The sequence below is a fragment of the Candoia aspera genome, chromosome 6 (assembly GCF_035149785.1).
Source record: "Candoia aspera isolate rCanAsp1 chromosome 6, rCanAsp1.hap2, whole genome shotgun sequence".
NCBI lineage: Eukaryota > Metazoa > Chordata > Lepidosauria > Squamata > Boidae > Candoia > Candoia aspera.
Genome location: NC_086158.1, coordinates 65,584,056 through 65,602,867, shown reverse-complemented (window position 1 = coordinate 65,602,867; position 18,812 = coordinate 65,584,056). Strand labels below are relative to the sequence as shown.

Genomic DNA, 18,812 nt, shown 5'->3' with positions numbered 1-18,812 from the left:
GTTGTTGGGGTAATGATATTATTCAAGATTGGAAAAAGTAATTTGGGTCAAACAGTTTAAGAAGCATTGATCTAGAGTTTGAGATGAGTAATGGTAATGAGTAATGTTGAAAAACTGCAGGATAGTTTTTAAAATGATTTTCCATAGAAAATGGAAAGGCTGATGATGTGGCAGATATCTATGCTTCTTGGGAGATAAGATTACAACAGTGAGATAATGAATATAAAAATACTGATGAATAAAAACCTTAGAAACAACAGCTGAACCATAAAATTGTCAAAAGTGCCTTTTCCCCATTAATTTAGGAATATTTAATTCAATTTCCTGGGCTCAAAATTCAGAAGGAAAGTAGCCCATCACCAGATACCACAATATGGCTGAATTTACATATTGTAGAAAGCTATCTTATCCCACAGGGTGTTCAGCATTTACACAAAATCTCTGAGTAAGGTCATTCAGCATATTGTTACTATGGCAGATGATCTGTACATTATAGATTAATGTATTCTCTGAACCCATTCAGTTGTGGTTTATTCAGTGAATCATGACCAAGCAAACCATATATTAAGGCAATGTATATATCATACCTCTATTTTTGGTATCTTAACCAGCAGTGCATCAGTAAAACATGGTGAGTGATAATTATGACTAAGCAGGATATTTATACTAAATTAATATAGAACAAAACGTAACATATTCTAGGCCTAATAATGTAACACTCTCACTTTAATCATGATTTGTTAAAAAAGGCATGGTACCCTTGGTTTGTCAAACCAGAAAGTTAAGCCATAATGGCTGGGCTCATACATTGTGCTGAGCCAGAATTGAACAAACATTATTTTGTGATTGCTGCACTGATCATCAGTTTCTGGGCCTAATTCAAAGTGCTGGTTATCACCAGTAAAGCCCTAGACAGTGTAGCACTGGGTTACATCAGGAATCACCTTGTCCAGTGTGATTCTGCATGCCCTATAAGAGCACTGGGGAGGCCCTGTTATTGCAAGACACCAAAGGTATGTGGCAAGGCATTCTCTGTGGCTGTCTCAAAACTGTCACTACCTCCTTGCTCCTGGTATTCTAGAAAGCTCTAAGATCTCTCCTTTTTAAACATGCACTTGAGTTGACAATGACTTGGTAACCATTTTTAGTTATGCTATACTGGTTCAAGAGTTGAATTTTCATATATGGATTATTTATTTTATGTTTTTATTAGGAATGCCCTGAATCGATTGGTCAGGGTGACACAAAAACAAAAGCCTGTAAACAAATACATGAATAAATAAGTAAATCATGGCTTAGCATTCTGTGTGAGATAGGTCAATCTCTTTTGGGAGAAAAAATGTAGAACTCCTGTTCATTCCAATGAGAGTTAGTAAAGCTCCTCATTGGTTTTATGTTTTAAATATGTATTTGTTCAAATGAATTAATATTATAAAGATTAATATTGATAATGCTTAATATATAAAACAGGATCTAAAATATTTCTGTCCTATAAAATATCTTCTTGGTATTTTATGCTTACGAAGAGGAAAAATTCAAAACAAAACTTTGAAATTTAATTTTAACTCAAAAGGAGCTTTTGATATTGAATATAGTGATCATTTACATTCCAATGGGGTACAATAGGTATTTTCCCCATAAGTATATATAAACTTTTGCTTCACATATTTTAATTGATTTCCATATAATTTTCTATCTCAGTTCATTGCTTACACATATCTGCTTTTAATACCTTATTATGCTTAGTCGCCACTATAATCACTTGCAAATAATCACTTATTTATCACTTGCAACAGAAATAATCATTTATTTATTTAGGTATTGCATGCCATCTTTCTAAACCAGGTTTTCCCTCATTCCTGTGATTGCTCTCGAAATATTTAGAAAGGAAATAATTCTGTGTGGAATTTTAGGTAACTCAGATGCAACACTTTGAAGAAGGTAACAAGGATACTATAAACAATTCAAATTAAACCAAATAATTTGCTTTGTTCGATTTTAGAAGATAACACTGCAATCTAGATAATTACATTTTATGGCATAAGCTTGAGTTAAACTAATTCAGGTCAAACACATGGATCCTGACACTGAGCTGAACCAGAAACAAAGTAGGAAATCTCAATCAGAGCTAAACCAGAACAAAACAAAACATTTTAATTTCAAACTGAATCTAGCCATCCTTTCTAAGCTATAAGCACTTTTCTGTCTCTTTATTGTAGTCTCTTTACTGTGATTTATGGGCCTGGTTTTATTTTTATGCACACATAAACACACCTGCCAACTGTTCTCAATTGGCTGGGACAGTCAGGGCAGTGGGGATCATTCTGCTTGAAAAATTCATCATAAGAAATCCAGGCTTGCCTACAGAGAGGACAAAACATAGTAACAGAGAGGATTGGAAGTGCACTCAAGAGCCAAATTAGTTGTACTCCCTGGCATAAGGATGAAACCCAGACCTCCTTATTTTAAGTCTCTGGGCAGAGGGTAAGGAATTGGACGTATATGCTGAAAACTGCTGGGTTTGGGGTGCTTTGGGGGGCCTTGATACACCAGGCTAGTTTTGCTACAATACCAGCCATGTAAGGTCAGCTGCTATAATTGGCATATACTATACTGAGAACACTAGTTCAGGGATTTTTATTTTTGGTAGAAGCTTAGGTCTTGCTAGAAGAATTAGGCCTAATTTAAGAAATTACAATAACAGGATGAAAATGTAGAGATCAATACTTCACCAGTGAAGACCAGATGCGGTGACATATAATAGCCTATGATTAAAAGGGGGCTGAATATGTCAGTCTAAACACTGATGTTTATGTGTTGGAAGGGGACCAACCAGAAGAAGAAAGGACCCTGGTCTCCTGCGGGGATAAATGGTGTGCACTTCTGGCCAGAAGTTTGAAGGGACTTCACCATCAATTGCCACCACGACTAGAGTCATCCACTTAGCACTTCCCTGAATTCCCTGTGTTCATCTTGGTTTCTAGTTGAACAGGCAATTCACCTAGAATTTGCAACTTTGAATAAAAACAGCAATATAGTATAGTGTTGTTAAGAAATTGTTAGGAATTGAATCCATCCTGTATTTGAAACCTGAAATGATTTTTATCTTCTGTGTGTCTACTTTACTTGCGTGTTACTTAGTAAAATAAAACTTTCCCACTGAATCTTGGTTTGGTCATTAAACCTATCTGGCAAAAGATACTAAGAAAAACTTCCTATGTTCAATTTAGAAAAGAAATAAGGAAGTAAAAGAAGCATGCTGGCAGCTGAGAATGAACTCTCTGAAGCTGCCACCTTAGCAACTGACAGGCAAAGAAGATTGCCATGTGTGATTGAAAGCCTGGGACAGTTTTCTGAATGATCCACCTGGATATGAGAACAAGCACTCTGAAAGTCCTGCTATATTCTAAGTTTGGGTGAAAGTCCTGCTATATTAAACTGATGTGTAATCTAATGTTTTCTTCTGGAGAAGGTTTATGAGATAAGTAATAGATTTACTTGTAACAGCTTCTCAAGAACAGTATTGCATTTTAAAACACTCCTTAAGTGCTCTAATCAGAGGCCTTGTTAATTTAAAACAGTATATTATTTTCAAAACCATATATTTACTTTTTTTCTCAAACAATAATCTAAGCAAAAACATTATGGAACTATATTCTCACATTCTACAGGGGATTTAGAAGGCCATTCAAAAAAGGACATACAGATACCTTTTGTTAAACATATACTTATGTCTTACTCAATTTCCCATGGTGGGACTCATGATGTAAAGGGTTGTATAGGTCCTGTCAAGTACAGGACAAGTACAGAAAGTCAGGAATTAAAATCCTCCTGAATGCTTGTATGTTCTTGATCCAATCTGCAGAAATCAGTGACAGAGCAGGGAACACAGAAACTAGTTACTTGTTTACTGTGTGACTGCCTGTCTGTCTTTTTGCATATCTGTCTGTCTATTTATGCAATTTGTATGAAGACATGAATGGATAAGTATGGAAGTATGAGACCCATAGAGGCTTTGTTCTCAAAGATTTTTGCTTATGCAGAATGTTGAAACAGCAAAATTGAAGCCTCTGGAAAGAGTTCCCCCCACCTCACAAAAAAGAGCCATTTTGCATAACATATAGTGGTTTTCAAGAGATTGTTCCCATGGGAACTGGATGAGGCAATGGCAGTCAAACAAAACATGCCAGGAAGAGTAAGCAGAGGACCAAGGTGGGCCAAGACTTGTTAGAAAGTGGATGGGAATTGTGTATTTTGGAGCCATCAAACAAAATGAGCTACCCTGTACAGTAGGCTTCCTGCTTCAATTTTTCTGGAACTGAAATCCAGGATAGTTACTTAGAATTTGAGCTGCATAAGTGTGTTAGTAAGTGAAGCTTTTAATTCAGAAAGTGAACAACAGAAGTTGTAAACCTGAATTTGTTTCTATATATCCTGAGTTTCTAGATAAATAAAAACAAATAGCTTGTGGTGTTATAAAGACCTTTGCTTAATCTTCCATTTAAGAACCACATTGGTTTAAGCTTAGGGGAAGACTGCCCCCATCATGGCAAACACAGTTTCAGTCACAGTTATTAATGTCTCATTTGGTTAGATTTCTACCTTTCTAAAGCTATAACGATCCACATCAATAAATCAGCGAGGATGTTTGTAATGAATTATGAACAAGACCTTATGCAAACGGTGCACCTACACTGTCCCTATATATGATGCTGATATTGGAGCCACTGTCCCTATATATGATAGCGTATTGGCGCCACTGCTTACAAAAAATACACTTTTACTGTCACAAGCGTCTGCTGATATGCTTGATGTCAAGCCTAGAGTTGTTTCTGAGATTGAAGTGGCTAATAAATTGATTAAATAATTTATTAAGTAATCATAATTTCTGCAGTCATATTTTACTTTTGGGTTTGTATAGATATCATGCAGTTGATAGTGTAACCAACATGAAGCAATAATTAGTGTGTTACATGAAAGAATAGATTTAACTTCAGATAACCACTCTATAAGGCTAGCTGTTATCTGCAAATTCATAAATATCTCTTTATTTAAAATTATTTGGTACTCTGTTAGTGGCAGAAACATTGTTTGGATCCAAAACCCAAACAAACATACAGTATATATGATTTATATTCCACCTTTATCTTTTACAACTCAAAACGGCACATATAATGGCCCCTCCTCACAAGAACAACCGTGTGAGGGGTATGGACTGAGAGAGAGCATGTGGACCAAACATGGATCAAGTTCCATGCTGTTCACTCCTGAAAGGAAACGGGAACAGGGTATAATTCCACCTTTATTTACAACTATCCTAAAATCTATGAAAAGAGGAGAGGGACAGTGAGAGGAAGGGAAACAGTGGAAATCATATCCAATACACTGTTTATTTAGACCTTGCTATATCAAAGGTCTTTGCATTCACAAAAGCACTTCTATTGTGAAAAGAAGGGCATCTGTAAATTCAATCTATTGTATTTTATAGATGAATTTTAAAACACAACATACTCAGTGTAGTGGCAATGAGGAAGACCATGCTTGTTTCAAGGGGTTTAAGTGACATATTTTGATTTTTCTCCTTCACACGAAGAAGCTTAAAATTTATTTTGAGTTATACTAATTTTTAGCTGGCTTGTTTTTTATTTTTGTTTGAAATGGGGAAGAGAAGAGAAAACCCCAAGATTCTTTTTGTTAAACACTAGCTTATCTGTATAGTTTCCCAGGCTCTTGCATTAAACAGGTGCTCCAGACCCTGGGAACTATTCCGTCAAGGTCAGATCCTGCAACCTCTGTACCATGGGAACAGAGTCATGAGGTTTTAGGCCAGACTTTGATAAAAACCTTAGGATTGCTTTTTGAGTTTGGGAGCTTGGCCACGGACCCTGATACCAGGTGCTGGGTACGAAATGGGCTTGGGACGCTTCCCCTCAGACTTAGGGTTGAGTACTCTGGAAATGGAGCCACCCTGGGGTATCTCTGCTGTCATTGTTAAGGGGCTCCTGACAGCCTATGGGAGATTGGGTATCAACTTGCTTGGTATGTTATGATTTTTCTTTATGTTATGCTGTTCATTCTTCTGTTTAATCTGCCTAAATTATGTTTCTGTTTAAATCTGTTTGCTTAAGTTAATAATAAAGCTTAAAATTACATTATTCACTTGTGTGCTTATTGTCTCTGGATCTCAAAGAACTAATTGTCTGGGCACCTGATCACTGCTTGGACACTTGACAGAACACTCAGTTCTAAGAAAACAATTTTAAAAATCTTTATAAATAATGAGAATCATGCATCTGGTTCCACACAAGTTTGTGGTTTGCACATATTGGTGGAGATTGGAATTCCCCATATTCAGTATCTGCTATGACTCGAAAGAAACTGAAGGCAACATAAATATAAAGGGGCAAATCTTACTTTCCTAAATGGTGCTATGAAATTTAGAATAAAATGTGTAAACTACTTACCCAAATGTAGATAAGGCAATCAGATTTAAACAAGGCATCACAAATGTCAGAGGTGTACTTATGGATTTCACATTAAAATTCATTTCAAAATTAGCTACAAGATCTTTAATAATAAAGCAATATAATATAATCTTAAAATGAGATTAAAATGAGTAAAAAAACTATAGAGGATTAAAACTTAAAATCAGAAAACTGGTGTTTTCTAATGTTAATTTGAAACATCTTGACTCCATTAATATGTTGTAAGATAAATGTTTGCTTTATACTGTAATTTTGGATCTTAACTTGATGCTAAAAATATGATAAATATTTGAATCATAGTTTCAAATCTAACCTTTCATCATACTATGATTACTTGTCAATGTGTCTTGAGTTTTCTAAGCATCTCAAGTAATATTATGTTAATAAACTTTCAAGTTCCTGTTCATGGTTTTTATTTGACATATAACTTACTTGTTAAGTATTTTGCACCTTTTAGCACTTGAAAAATTCTCCAGTTGTAATGACTCTTGGGTAAGAAAAGCAACAGCAAGATGAAAATAGTTGTTCCAAAGCTGGAAATTGCAAAAAATACAAGAATCATCAGTATTATAATACTGAAATATATTAACACAGGTAAGTTTTCAAAGATGTAATTTATGTCATGCATATTAACGTCAAGAAGACATCAAGCTACATTCATTCTTGATGGAATCTCTGTGTATTGCTGCCCTATATTGATTGAACAAACTTGCCTGTCTAGACATACTGAAGTCAAGTAAAACAGAATAGGAATTAATGATTATCTATTTATGTTGTATTTAAAGTGGAAAAAAACCAATGAGCTTCTTAAATGTACTTTGAGAGGTTCCCAAAAGAAGAGAGGTGTTCTTTATTGTTCTGTTGAATACTGGAAAAAATATAGGCACGTAAGGGTCGAAATTGATAGTTTAAGTTTGATTTTTGACCAAAATTGGGCTTAGCAAAATTAATCAATGAAGTATCTGAACAAGCTATATGAAATAAAACAAGTAGTCCTATATTTGCTTGATTAAAACAAAGCAACATGTTGAAATCTATTAGATCCCTAAAGATCTCAACAGGTTCCTAACAAGATTAAGTGTTGAAGTTGCTATATTGATCTCCTTTTGAGCCTAATTCAGTTCCTGGCTCCATTCTAAGAGATGTTTATTACTTTTAAAGATTTAAACAATTCAAGATTACAACACCTAAAAGTCAATTTCCTATCATATGAACCCGCCCACTCTCTGAGTTCATTTGATGAAAATTGGCTGCTTGACCCATTAGTATCTGGATCTTGTCTGACAGTAGGACTTTCAAGTTGCAGCTGCAGACTTTTAGGGTGTCTTGCTTGCGAAATCCACTTGGTGATTTTTGCACTTCATTGAATGCCTTATCTATTGATGAAAAGAACACTGAGATACAGTAAAAGAGATTCTAATGAGGCCAAAAATGTAAAAAGCTTGAAATAATAGCATGAAGTTGATCTGGAGAAGGAAAAGGAAGGTTTGAAGTTTTAAAGAAGGGAAACCTGTTTATTGGAATACTATGAAATGTGCAGAAAAGACTTAGGTTCTTGACTACAAGATAACCTTACAGCCAAATATATTCTTCTTAGAAAGAAAATGTGTAAAGATCAATGTGCTATCACTGACATGCAAATACAAATGACAACCTGGTTAAAAAAACAAAACAGATTAGAGAAGCCAATGAACTTCTGAAATGTGGTCTGTGGTATAATAACCTTTCAGAATTTTTCTCCTTACAATCCCTTGATTAACTCAGAACTTAAATAATATGGATAAGTAATATACAGATTGTCATTATGTCAAAAAACTGTATAATCAGAATGACAAATTATGTGCCATATCTAATGCCATATATTGATAGCAAATTCAGTGAGCAACTTAAAAAGGGAAGTCAGAAAAAGATATATTGAGAAGGATTTTTAAAAAATAAGAAATAAGAAAGACAATATTCAGTGTATGTTTTACCTGTAGCTCAAAGCTGGTTTGATCAAGAAATTTTTTGTTCAGCATATCTGCATACTGATTAATTGCTCGCAAAAAGACTCTGAAAGATCAGGAGAAAATTACATAATTACACATTTAAGATTTCAGTACCTTTGTAAGTTTGGCATTCTAATTAGATATAAATCTGAAGCTGCCAGGAAAATAGAAACCATAGCAGTAATTTTAAAATAAGTGCAATTTTACCACTATTAAGTATACAGAATTATATGCAGATATTTCAGAATCAATCAAGGAAATTAGCATATGTAGAATATGATAAACAACAGGAGCCCTTTGGATGAATGCATTTCTCCTCACCAATAAGATCATCAAAAGATAATCAACAATTCTATTTACAGATAAGCAAAAAATATTTGTTTCATAAAGCCACACATACTAATTTTTAAGAATCAATAGCTGATGAACAGTGTTTTGAAATTCTAGTTGTTAAATGCTTTTATCTTTATGTATAATTTATGTATAGTTCATCAAAAGGACTATAATTGGATAAAAAACACCCAGAAAAGAATGACATATAAAACTCAATACTCTTAGCAAGAACAAATCATACTTTCAGGGCCATAATGTAAGTGTAACTCCCTGGTCCCCAGATTAAAACTTTCAGATCCCCGTCACACCATGACAAGAAAACTCAAGCCCTGAGCCCAAAGCAAGGCTGCAGCAAGTGAGGGCAGATAGTAGCAAGGGTACTTTCTCTGCCTCTTTCTCACTGCGGCAGCAGGCCTGAGTTCCCATGAGGGCCTCCCGTAACCTACCCAGACTCTGCAAAGCATCCATTCTGCTACTAATGAGAGGAGTAGGAAAAAGCTGAAGATGTTCCTAGTAGTAGAGAAGGTGGTATAGCAATAGCCTCTCCCTCTATTTTGAAAGATCAAAGACACAGATCAAAAGTGCCCAAACCTTTGTTTTCAAATGCTTCATCAGCAGATTGCTCAAACTGGTGTTATAAGCATGCCAACTTAAGCCTTGGTAAACTATCCTGACTTTTAAAAGGTATAAATAATATAGGTCTGTGACATTATCTTTGAAAGCATTGCAATAATAAAGGGCAGACTCCTTCTGAATTACCTATCTTGCATTTCATAGTTCCCTGCAGAGAAGGGAACTCCTCCTGTAGAGGAATCAAGGATCATTAGGTACATTTAAAGATTACCTCATAATATACTAAAACTTACATATCTATTCCTCTTCACTTTTGATTCTTCCTTTTCTTGGACCACTTTTTGATGAGTATTCTAATTCAGACATTTTTCTTTTTAAAGAATGCCCTCAAAATGTTATATCTGAATACAGCCCAGGGAAATCGGCTAAATCAAACACTAAGTCATTTTTTAAAAAATCTCTCCCTTTTCATCTAGTTCATTACTTTTGAAATGCACATAATTATACATATCTATCACTGTTCAACAAAATTAAAGAATTCCACTAATAAAAAATTATTAACATGCAAAGCTGCCTTATACTGAACAATTGCTGGGTTCATGCATCACACTAAGTAAAACCAAGCCATGATTTGTTAAGTACAATTAACAAATTTGGGTATGTACAATATGTTCAGTAATAAATCATGGCTTATAAATGATAGTGTCTTAGTCCACAAAGCATGCTAAACCACAACCAGGAAACCACTTTATAGTATAATATGTTACATGAAGCCAGACCATTTAGTCTAATTCTGATATATTTATATTCAACATATTGCAAATTGTATAAGGTATCACATTTTTAATAGCCTGCAGGCTATTGCTTTATGGACATAAATATGCCATTTCTTTTATATAATGCAGCATGAGCAAGTTAAAAACAGGAATTCCTATCAGTTCAACAGTGCACAAAAAGTACACTGTTGTAACAAAGTACCTTGAAAGTCACTTCATGTTGGCATATAATTTCTAGTCATGACAATGACACAGAAGAAACCCACCTAAAATATAGCTCAGTACTTGAAATATTCAGATGGAGACTGCTGTAAAACTAATCATTTAGATACAATCACAGATGATATTCCCAAGATCATCTTGGATTTCCTCACATATTCCCATTTATTAGGCAACTGACTTCAAAGGAGAATAGCCTTGTTATCTCACTCATAATCAGATACAGTACAGACCCACAAAGTCTATACAGTTGGGGCAGGTTACAAATCAATCAGTCAATCAGTCTCGTCAAGTTACTGCTTTCCCTTAGTATGGTTTGGCAAGTTAATATTTTTTCCATAAAGTAGCAGTCATAGGAGCAATATTTCCTCCCTCCCCCCCTCCCCCATTCATCAAATTTACATGGCTGCCCATCTCACAAGAAAGTGACTCTGAGTGGCATACAATAAGATTAAAAAACAATTAATATATATAAAAATTAAAACAAGGCTGAGAGAGAACAACAGATGTTAATAACAATGGAGCCACCTCAATATCTCACTGGTTTATATTGATTATTGTAGGTGTCATACCAATGGTACATCACTTTATAAAAATTCTCTTTACATTTATAACATAGTTAAATTTCAATTCTTTCAACCACATATTTTCCCATTGTTTCATCTGTGTATCAAAACCCAATTTTTTTAGCCCACTTTATAACACATTCTGTTTCAAATTTCAATAAAAGGTTGTACATTTTAGCAATCACATGTTCCTCATTTGTACACAATTCTGTTTCAGTATTACAATGTTCAATACCATAAATTCTTTCATCTACTTTAAATCTTTCTGATAACTGTACATAAGAAAACCATTGACAATTATGTCCCGCTGCCATCAATTGTTCTCTTAATTTTATTTTGTGTTGCCCTTGACAAAATTCTAATATCTCACAATATGTTAACCATTTGTGTTTGCCTATTACAGTATTTCTCATCTATAGAATACTTCTTGTGCTGAGAGTCACAAAGGTGTTTTCGGACACAGCCTGGATTTGTATCTATTCCATATTCTCAATATGGCACATCTAAGATAATGGTTTTTGAAATCTACATTGACCTTGCCACAAAAACTTAAATTTAAATTTATGTTGGGAATGCGAACAGCAAGGGTCATTTTATTATGCTGGATGGATGTGTAAAAAAGCTAGAAAATTTTGGGTTTATTTATTTATTTATGTATCAAATTTATTCCCCGCCCATCTTACTCAGAGAATGACCCTGGGTAGGTTACATACAACAGTAATGAAATATTAATTAAAATGCAGTAAAACAGTAAAACGATACAGTAAAAACAGTCTTCTTAATAAATAATGTTCAAATACATACAGTGATTCAGAGGATTTTAAATATTAACATTCAATTGAAACCAGAACTTTTCCTCCTGGAACTGATGGATAAACAGTTGGAAAAAAGTCTGGAAACATTGTTTTTATATACAGGTAGTCCTCGACCTATGATCATTCATTCAGCAACCATTTGAAGTTATGACAGGCCTGAACGAATGGTGGTTATGACCGATCCTCAGAGTTCTGGCCATCCGAGCACCCCACCGGTCACATGATCGCAATCTGGGCACTTGATAACCAGTTTGCAACAACTGGTTGCAGCACCCATGATCATGTGATCGCCATTTACAATCTTCTCTGCCAGCACCTCCAGAAAGTCAATGGTGAAGCTGGCAGGGAAGGTCGCAAGTCGCTAGGATAAGTACCCCCACCCACACTCCCTGCCCCAGCCCCCTCGCACTTGTGCCACACAGGCCACTTGTGCATCCCTGCGCACTCTCCCTGACCCTCACTTGCACACCTTCCCCAACCTGCACTGTGCCTCTTGCACACCCCCTCGCACCCTCCCCGACCCATGCTGTGCCTCTAGTCTCTTCTTCTGCTAAGGATTGAAGGAAACTCACCTGGTGTTTTAAGACTTGTTGATCCAAAGGTTCTTAATAGCTGAAAAGCAGTTAACAATTTCTGAAAGTGATTAGAAAAGGAAATATGCGAACCCAATGTGTTTTTGAAGGTGCAAACTATGGTTTGAGCAAGATAGCTATTCCCTCATCTCCCAGAGCTCTAAACCCACTGGAGACCACTGTCTTGCAGTCTCCTCATGAGGAGCAACTGTCTGGAGCACTTGTGGATGATCTCAAGTCCTCTCCTTGTCTGGACAGGAATTACAAAGAGCTGGTCTATTTGTCAGCTCTTCATTCTGCCACGGTGGTCAGCTCTGATTTTAGTGGAGCCATCCAGTTTGCCATTTCTTCCCCAGAAGTTCTCCCTTGTTTTTAAAAAATTCAATAAAATTATATTAAAAAGGAAAACTGAATTGTAGGGTATTATTTACAGGGGAAATTGTAGGGTATTATTTACATAATACCCTACAAGAATGCACCTAGTGACCCTGTTCCATCACTGGTCCGATTAAATGAATTTTATTGGTTTCCATAACACACATAGCCATAAGAATAACCTGGGCTTACACAAAGCTAAACTAAAACATGGCTGCTTCCATTCTGAAGTGGAAACACTAAAAAATGTAGATGAACCCTAAATATATTTAACATAGTTTAAAAAATAAATAAAAATCTGAAACTCCCCTCCCCAACATCTTTTGGCAAGTACCTTGCCAAAAACCCCGGTCCCAAAATGCTGCCATCCCCATCAAAAAGTTACATCCCTATTCTAAAGGTTTCTTAACTACCCTTAGTAAATTATTAAAAGAGCAAATAAATGCCAAACAATAAAGAACTAAAAAGACCACAGGTTACAGAGTTGCTAAAAGTTAAGGCGTACATTTCACTCATATAAGGTTATACGTTTTCTAACTCTCATCAGCAAATCATCTTTCCCTAAAGGCTGTTCTTTTTGTTAATGAAAAAAATAAAGTTAATTATGATACAGCAATACCTGATACACAAGTCCTCAAACACACACACACAATGAAATTTTGATTTTCATCCTGTTTCTGCCAGTTTTGTTGTTCTTTATTAAGCACCAAAATTTAAACAAAACTTGTTGCCTGGAGGAAAAATGGTTGAAAGGTAAGAAAAAAAAAATCTTGCTCTTTCTTCTCTAGCAATATAATCAAAACTGTAATACTGCTGTAGAATCTGTTCTGCTTTGCTAGTCTGAGAATACTTGTGTTGCTGACACTGCTAGAAATGGATCACTAATGCCTGGAAAAAGAAAAACCTTCTGAAGCTTGAGGTAATCTTCTGATTGAGTCACACAAAAGCTGACATATTTTCACATTTTAACAGGAGAGAGAACATAATTTTTAGGAAGTGACGAAGCAGATGTTAAGGTGATCCTGGAGAGAAAGTATTCTAGCAGCTAGTGGGGAGTTGGGTCCACACAGTATTATTTGCTTCTTTGAGGGAAGGGGTGCATCTGCTCCCTTTTGAAGAAATCTTCAGGGAGTGTGGATTTATTTTTCACAGTTTCCAAGGGTAGGACAAGAACCAGCAGGAGGAAGCTTTACAGAGAGAGATCGAAACTCAAAATAAAGAGTAATTTCCTGTCCATGAGACTATTAAGCAGTGGAACAGCTTGCCCTCTGGAGTTGTAGTTGCTCCATTATTGGAAGTTTTCCAACAATGGCTGGACAGCCATTTGTTTTGGATGGTCTGAGGATTCTGGCAGAGGGTTGGACTAGAAAACTTCCAATGCAATCTTATGATCTATGATACTGAAATAGAAAAGTAATTTCACATTCAGCGGAGTTAGTAATTTATTCCCTGCCGTTGATAAGAATTTCTTTATCTCTTAGATTGCTTTGCTCAGCCTTACAAATATATTGGCTGGGAATTTCAGGAGTTTCTAATCCCAACAAATTCTCAGAATACCAGGTTCTGGAAGGTTGCATTAAAGTTTGTGGTTCCCCTGTTATATGCCTTGTGCTTAGTCGATTACTGGTTTAAGATAATTTATAAATATGTAGTGATTTCTTCCCTTTCTGATGTACAAGTTATTATGAATGGACAGGTCCCTTTTTTATCACCTTTGTCCATTCTGGCAATAATTGTTTGCAGTGGTTTCTTTTTTTCTCTTTAGAACATACTCTGCACTCTACGTACCAGCAGGTGTTCACTTATTACATAGGTTACAGCCTATGGAGTAGACTGAGTCACAGGACTATATTCCTTCTTTCTTATTAGAAATGTTTCCCTAGTGATGGAGTGTTCCCCCACCACCACCACCACAAGTTGACCTGACCTGACCAGACCAGGCCATTAATCTCGTGAAGAGAGAAAAATAGAGCATGCTCCTGCAGTAAAGAGATAGATTCTCTAGTGCCCCCTGGTGGTGTGGCTGGTTCTAATGCAGCTCAAATTAGGAGAACCAAGGAGCAGGAACAGCTTTAGCCTCAGGAGTCTGAATTTCAGACTTCTGGTGAGGACATGGCGAGCAAGACATCCCTGAAGGAGCAAGGACAGCATTATGGCTGAAATCGCTGACTAGATCCTGGCTGGCAAAATCTCTCCAGAGAAAGCAGAGGTCATGGGATTGCCCACATGTACTCCGGATGGCTGCTTCTCATAAGTTAACTGCAAGAACTGAGGTTTTTGTGGTCAGCTGGTGAGTGGAGTGGCTGGAAGTTGAGGGATTCCATCTACGCCCAAAACAGTAATGTAGCCTATATGGACGTAAAGCTCGAGCCGAGCCTCATTTCTTAATCGCTTTTTGAATTACCTTTTGAATTGCTTTTTAAATATTCAGAACTTTCAGAATGACAAGTTTGATCACATTCACCGGGTGAGTTTCCTTCAACTCTTAACAAACAAAATTTTAAGTGCAACTTTAAAGACTTAGCAATTTGGGGGGAATAAACAGCAAAAGGGTGATTAGAGTGTTACTTTGGAAAGTTATAAATGGATTAAGGATCTAGATTGACTTGAAATGGGTATACTTGTTGAGATGAATGGGGATGCTACTACTTTATATAGTTTTTTCTTTTTTGCTATATTTTTATCTTTTCTTCTCTATTCTTCCTTTTTTTGTTTTTTTCTGCACTTTTCACTTTTTCTATTTTTTGTAGTTTGTATTAGTTTTTATTTGTACAACTGTAATCCTTAATAAAAATTATTTGACAAAAAAAAATGGAATCTGGATCTCAAGAGATGTTTTCCTTTCTTGGAGTCACTGCTTTCCTACTTGTGGGAGTCTGATGGCACCAGCTGGCCTTGCAGCCCAGCCCAGAATGGCTGCTCAGCCTGGGGAGCTATATGTCCTATCTTCCCCAAAGATTATACCCTGCTGCCATTTTGGGTGGATGTGGGAAACACTCATCCCTTAGTTACTTTATTTAATGTGTCTGTTTTCTTTTAAAGCAAATGCAGCCATTTCCATAATTATACTTTTAGCAAGCCCAATATTTGAGTTTCTCAAAAAACAGAAATGTCACACAACCAAATTGCAGAAAATAGATTCATGATCTTTCTGAATATATAGTTATATACAGTAAACAAACAAACAAACAAAAAGATTTACAAGCATATCTAGTACTAGAAAATGATATAAGGTAATAATTCTGAACATTACCAAGTTGGGAGGCTACAGGAATTGATGGCATATCTATAGAAATATGGCAAATGAAAGAAAAAGAATCAATAAAGATTCTAACTAAACTATGCAACAAATCTAGAGAATGACACAGTGACCAACAGAGTGGAATAGATGAATCTACATTCCAAAACCAAAGAAAGGAGACTTAACAGAATATGTGGAGTCCTTGGTGCTCTCTGAGCCTTGTTGTTTTCTTGCAGACGTTTCATTGCCAGACTAGGCAACATCTTCAGTGCAACTTCAGAGGGAGTGGGCCTTGCTCTCAGTTTATATACTGTGGCTTGCCCTGCTTGTGTTGGTGGGGGTGTTGTTCTCTCCTTGGGAGTTCTTTGATTGGGCTGTTGCTTGCTGCATGGTTGATTGCCTGAGTTAATAGTTCCTTGATTAGGGTGTATTGTGCTGTTTGATGGTTCATCTGGTGTTAATCCTAGTGTTGATTTTTGCATAACAGAATATGCAAGCCACAGTACAATATCTTTAATTTCACATGCTAGCAAAATAAGGCTTAGGATCATCCATCACAGATTAGAATCCCACATGCAAGAGACATGTCAGATTTTCAAGCTGGTTTTAGAAAAAGCTGAGGAACAAGAAACTACATTGCTCATGAATATTGGATAACTGAGAAAGACAAAGGATATCAAAGAATAGTCAATATGTGCTTCAATGAATATGGAAAAGCCTTCCATTTTGTCAATTCTGTGAATATGTGAGATGTCCTTAGGAAAACAAGAATCCCAGAACATTTGATTACTGTTATGAGAAGTTTATACACTGGACAGGAAGCCACAGTCCATACAGAATATGGTAGAACATACTAGCTCCAGGTTGGCAAAGGAGTAAGAGAAGGCTGTATACTCTCTCCCTATCAATTCAACCTGTATGCTAAATACATATTAAGGCATGCTGGATTGGAAGAATATGACAGTGGTTTTAAAATTGGAGGAAGAAACATCAATAGCCTGGACTATGCTAATGACTCTACTGTAAAACCTGAAAATACAAATGATCTGGAAGCTCTAGTAATGAAAGTCAGAGAACACAGTGAAAAAAAGGAAACTGTGTTTAAATATAAAGGAGACCAAACTAACAGAACAGGTTCAGCAATTAGCCTTTGAACTCACAATGTAGATACTGAAGTGACAGATAGCTTCAGCCTTTTGAACACATTGTGTGAAGGCCTACATATCTGAAGAATGCTGAGAAAGGAAGAAAGAAAGAGAAGAAGGTGACCAGCAGTCAGGTGGATGGATTCATTTACAGCAGCAACAGGTGCACTGTTGGAAGACCTGAATAGCTGGTTGGGGACAGATCATCCTAAAGAAATTCTGTCTATGTGGTTTTAAGAGTTAACACTGACTTGATGATACATACTCGATCAATCAATATGGAAAGATTATCACAGACTAATTTCTATTGAAATAACTGCATGTCCCTATAGAAATATCTATTAACATCATCTTAGAATAAGGTCTGGGTTTCATAAATATAGAATAAACAAATTGTTTTTCAAAATTAATGTTGATGAAGAAACATATTAAATATATGTAGCTAATAATTTTAATTCATTATTTTGCACTTTAATTCATTTCAGTAGCATTCCTGACTACTAAAAAGAAAAAAATAGAAATTTAATTTAGATCAACATGTTGCTCCTCAAAAAAAAAAATTATGAAATTTATAAGTCTTCAGAGTTAAACTGTGTACATACATTTAGATCATACACAGATATAAATACAATAGTCAGGATGAAGAACTAATAGTCAAGTGCTCTCTATTTTCCCAAATATTTCTATCATTCACCTTTGCTATGAAAAAATGGTAACCCTGTATATTTGTATATCATCCTTCTTAACAGCTGTCTCATAATAAACTAAAGTACTGAATTTAGGTACAAATAGATTGAATGTGTTCACTCATAATGATAGAATCCATAACCCCCATTTTTTGTGGGAGCAACTAAAACACTGTGGAAACTTTGTGTGATTCATTTCATTTGATAACAAAACTGGGATTCTTGGCTTGTTTCTTGCAAAACACATCAGGACTGAGGAGCCAATAACATGTCATGCCTTCAAATTTTGGCTTGTTAAGAGGAGAAGTCAAATATTGCAATTTGGACATCATGGAAAGAGTGTCTGTGACTGTTTTAGCTGCTTTTGCTGACAGGAAAAGTGGAATCAGAGCAGGGGGCTTGGGTTATTTATTTTTGGTAAGCCAGAATTCTTCAATCTTTTCTGTAGATAAATGTTACTTACAAGGGATTCTTGTATCAGAGAAACTTTTTAAAAGTTTTTAAGATTTTAAAGCTACAGAAATAGCAAAAAAATGAACACTTCAGCTTGATGAATGATAGATTAATCTTTCTTCTAGCAATATCCATGTACTGGCTATGTCAGACAAATCAGAATACCTTGAATATATGGTACTCTAGTCATGCATACAGAGAAATACTTTGTTTTTAAAATGCATTCTTGAACTTTTTTATTCAGGTTATTTGTCATCTCCTCATTCCCCAAAATAAAATATTAGCAAAGAAAATGTATATATTTTGCAGTATTTTATCCAATTACACCATTAACAAATCAAGGTTTTATAGACTGATTTGTGCTGTGTTGTTTATAATTATCCCTATTAATAGAAATCAGTGTTACAATTATCTTAAAACACTTGGGAGTTCTCACATCTAAGGCTAAACAGTCATACTTGCATTTGTGCTTCCTGTGCAGAGAATGGGAAATAGATATATAAATGATATGAATATATACATGAATAAACGAATGATATTCAAGATAATTTAAATTCTCAAATGTATACCTGGAATTATTTAATA

The 18,812-nt window shown here is 35.5% G+C and overlaps 1 protein-coding gene across 4 annotated transcripts in view; it reads right to left on the bottom strand.

Annotated features, from left to right (window-relative positions):
• DOCK1 (dedicator of cytokinesis 1) overlaps positions 1–18,812 on the bottom strand; it is a 489,239-nt gene that overhangs the window by 154,182 nt on the left and 316,245 nt on the right. For all 4 annotated transcript variants that reach the window (XM_063307343.1, XM_063307344.1, XM_063307341.1 and 1 more), the window contains exons 30-31: positions 8,459–8,537; positions 6,918–7,018 (exon numbers count right to left, since the gene is read on the bottom strand). In XM_063307343.1, the coding sequence (XP_063163413.1) occupies positions 6,918–7,018; positions 8,459–8,537 (180 nt within the window). The remainder of the gene's footprint in view (positions 1–6,917; positions 7,019–8,458; positions 8,538–18,812) is intronic.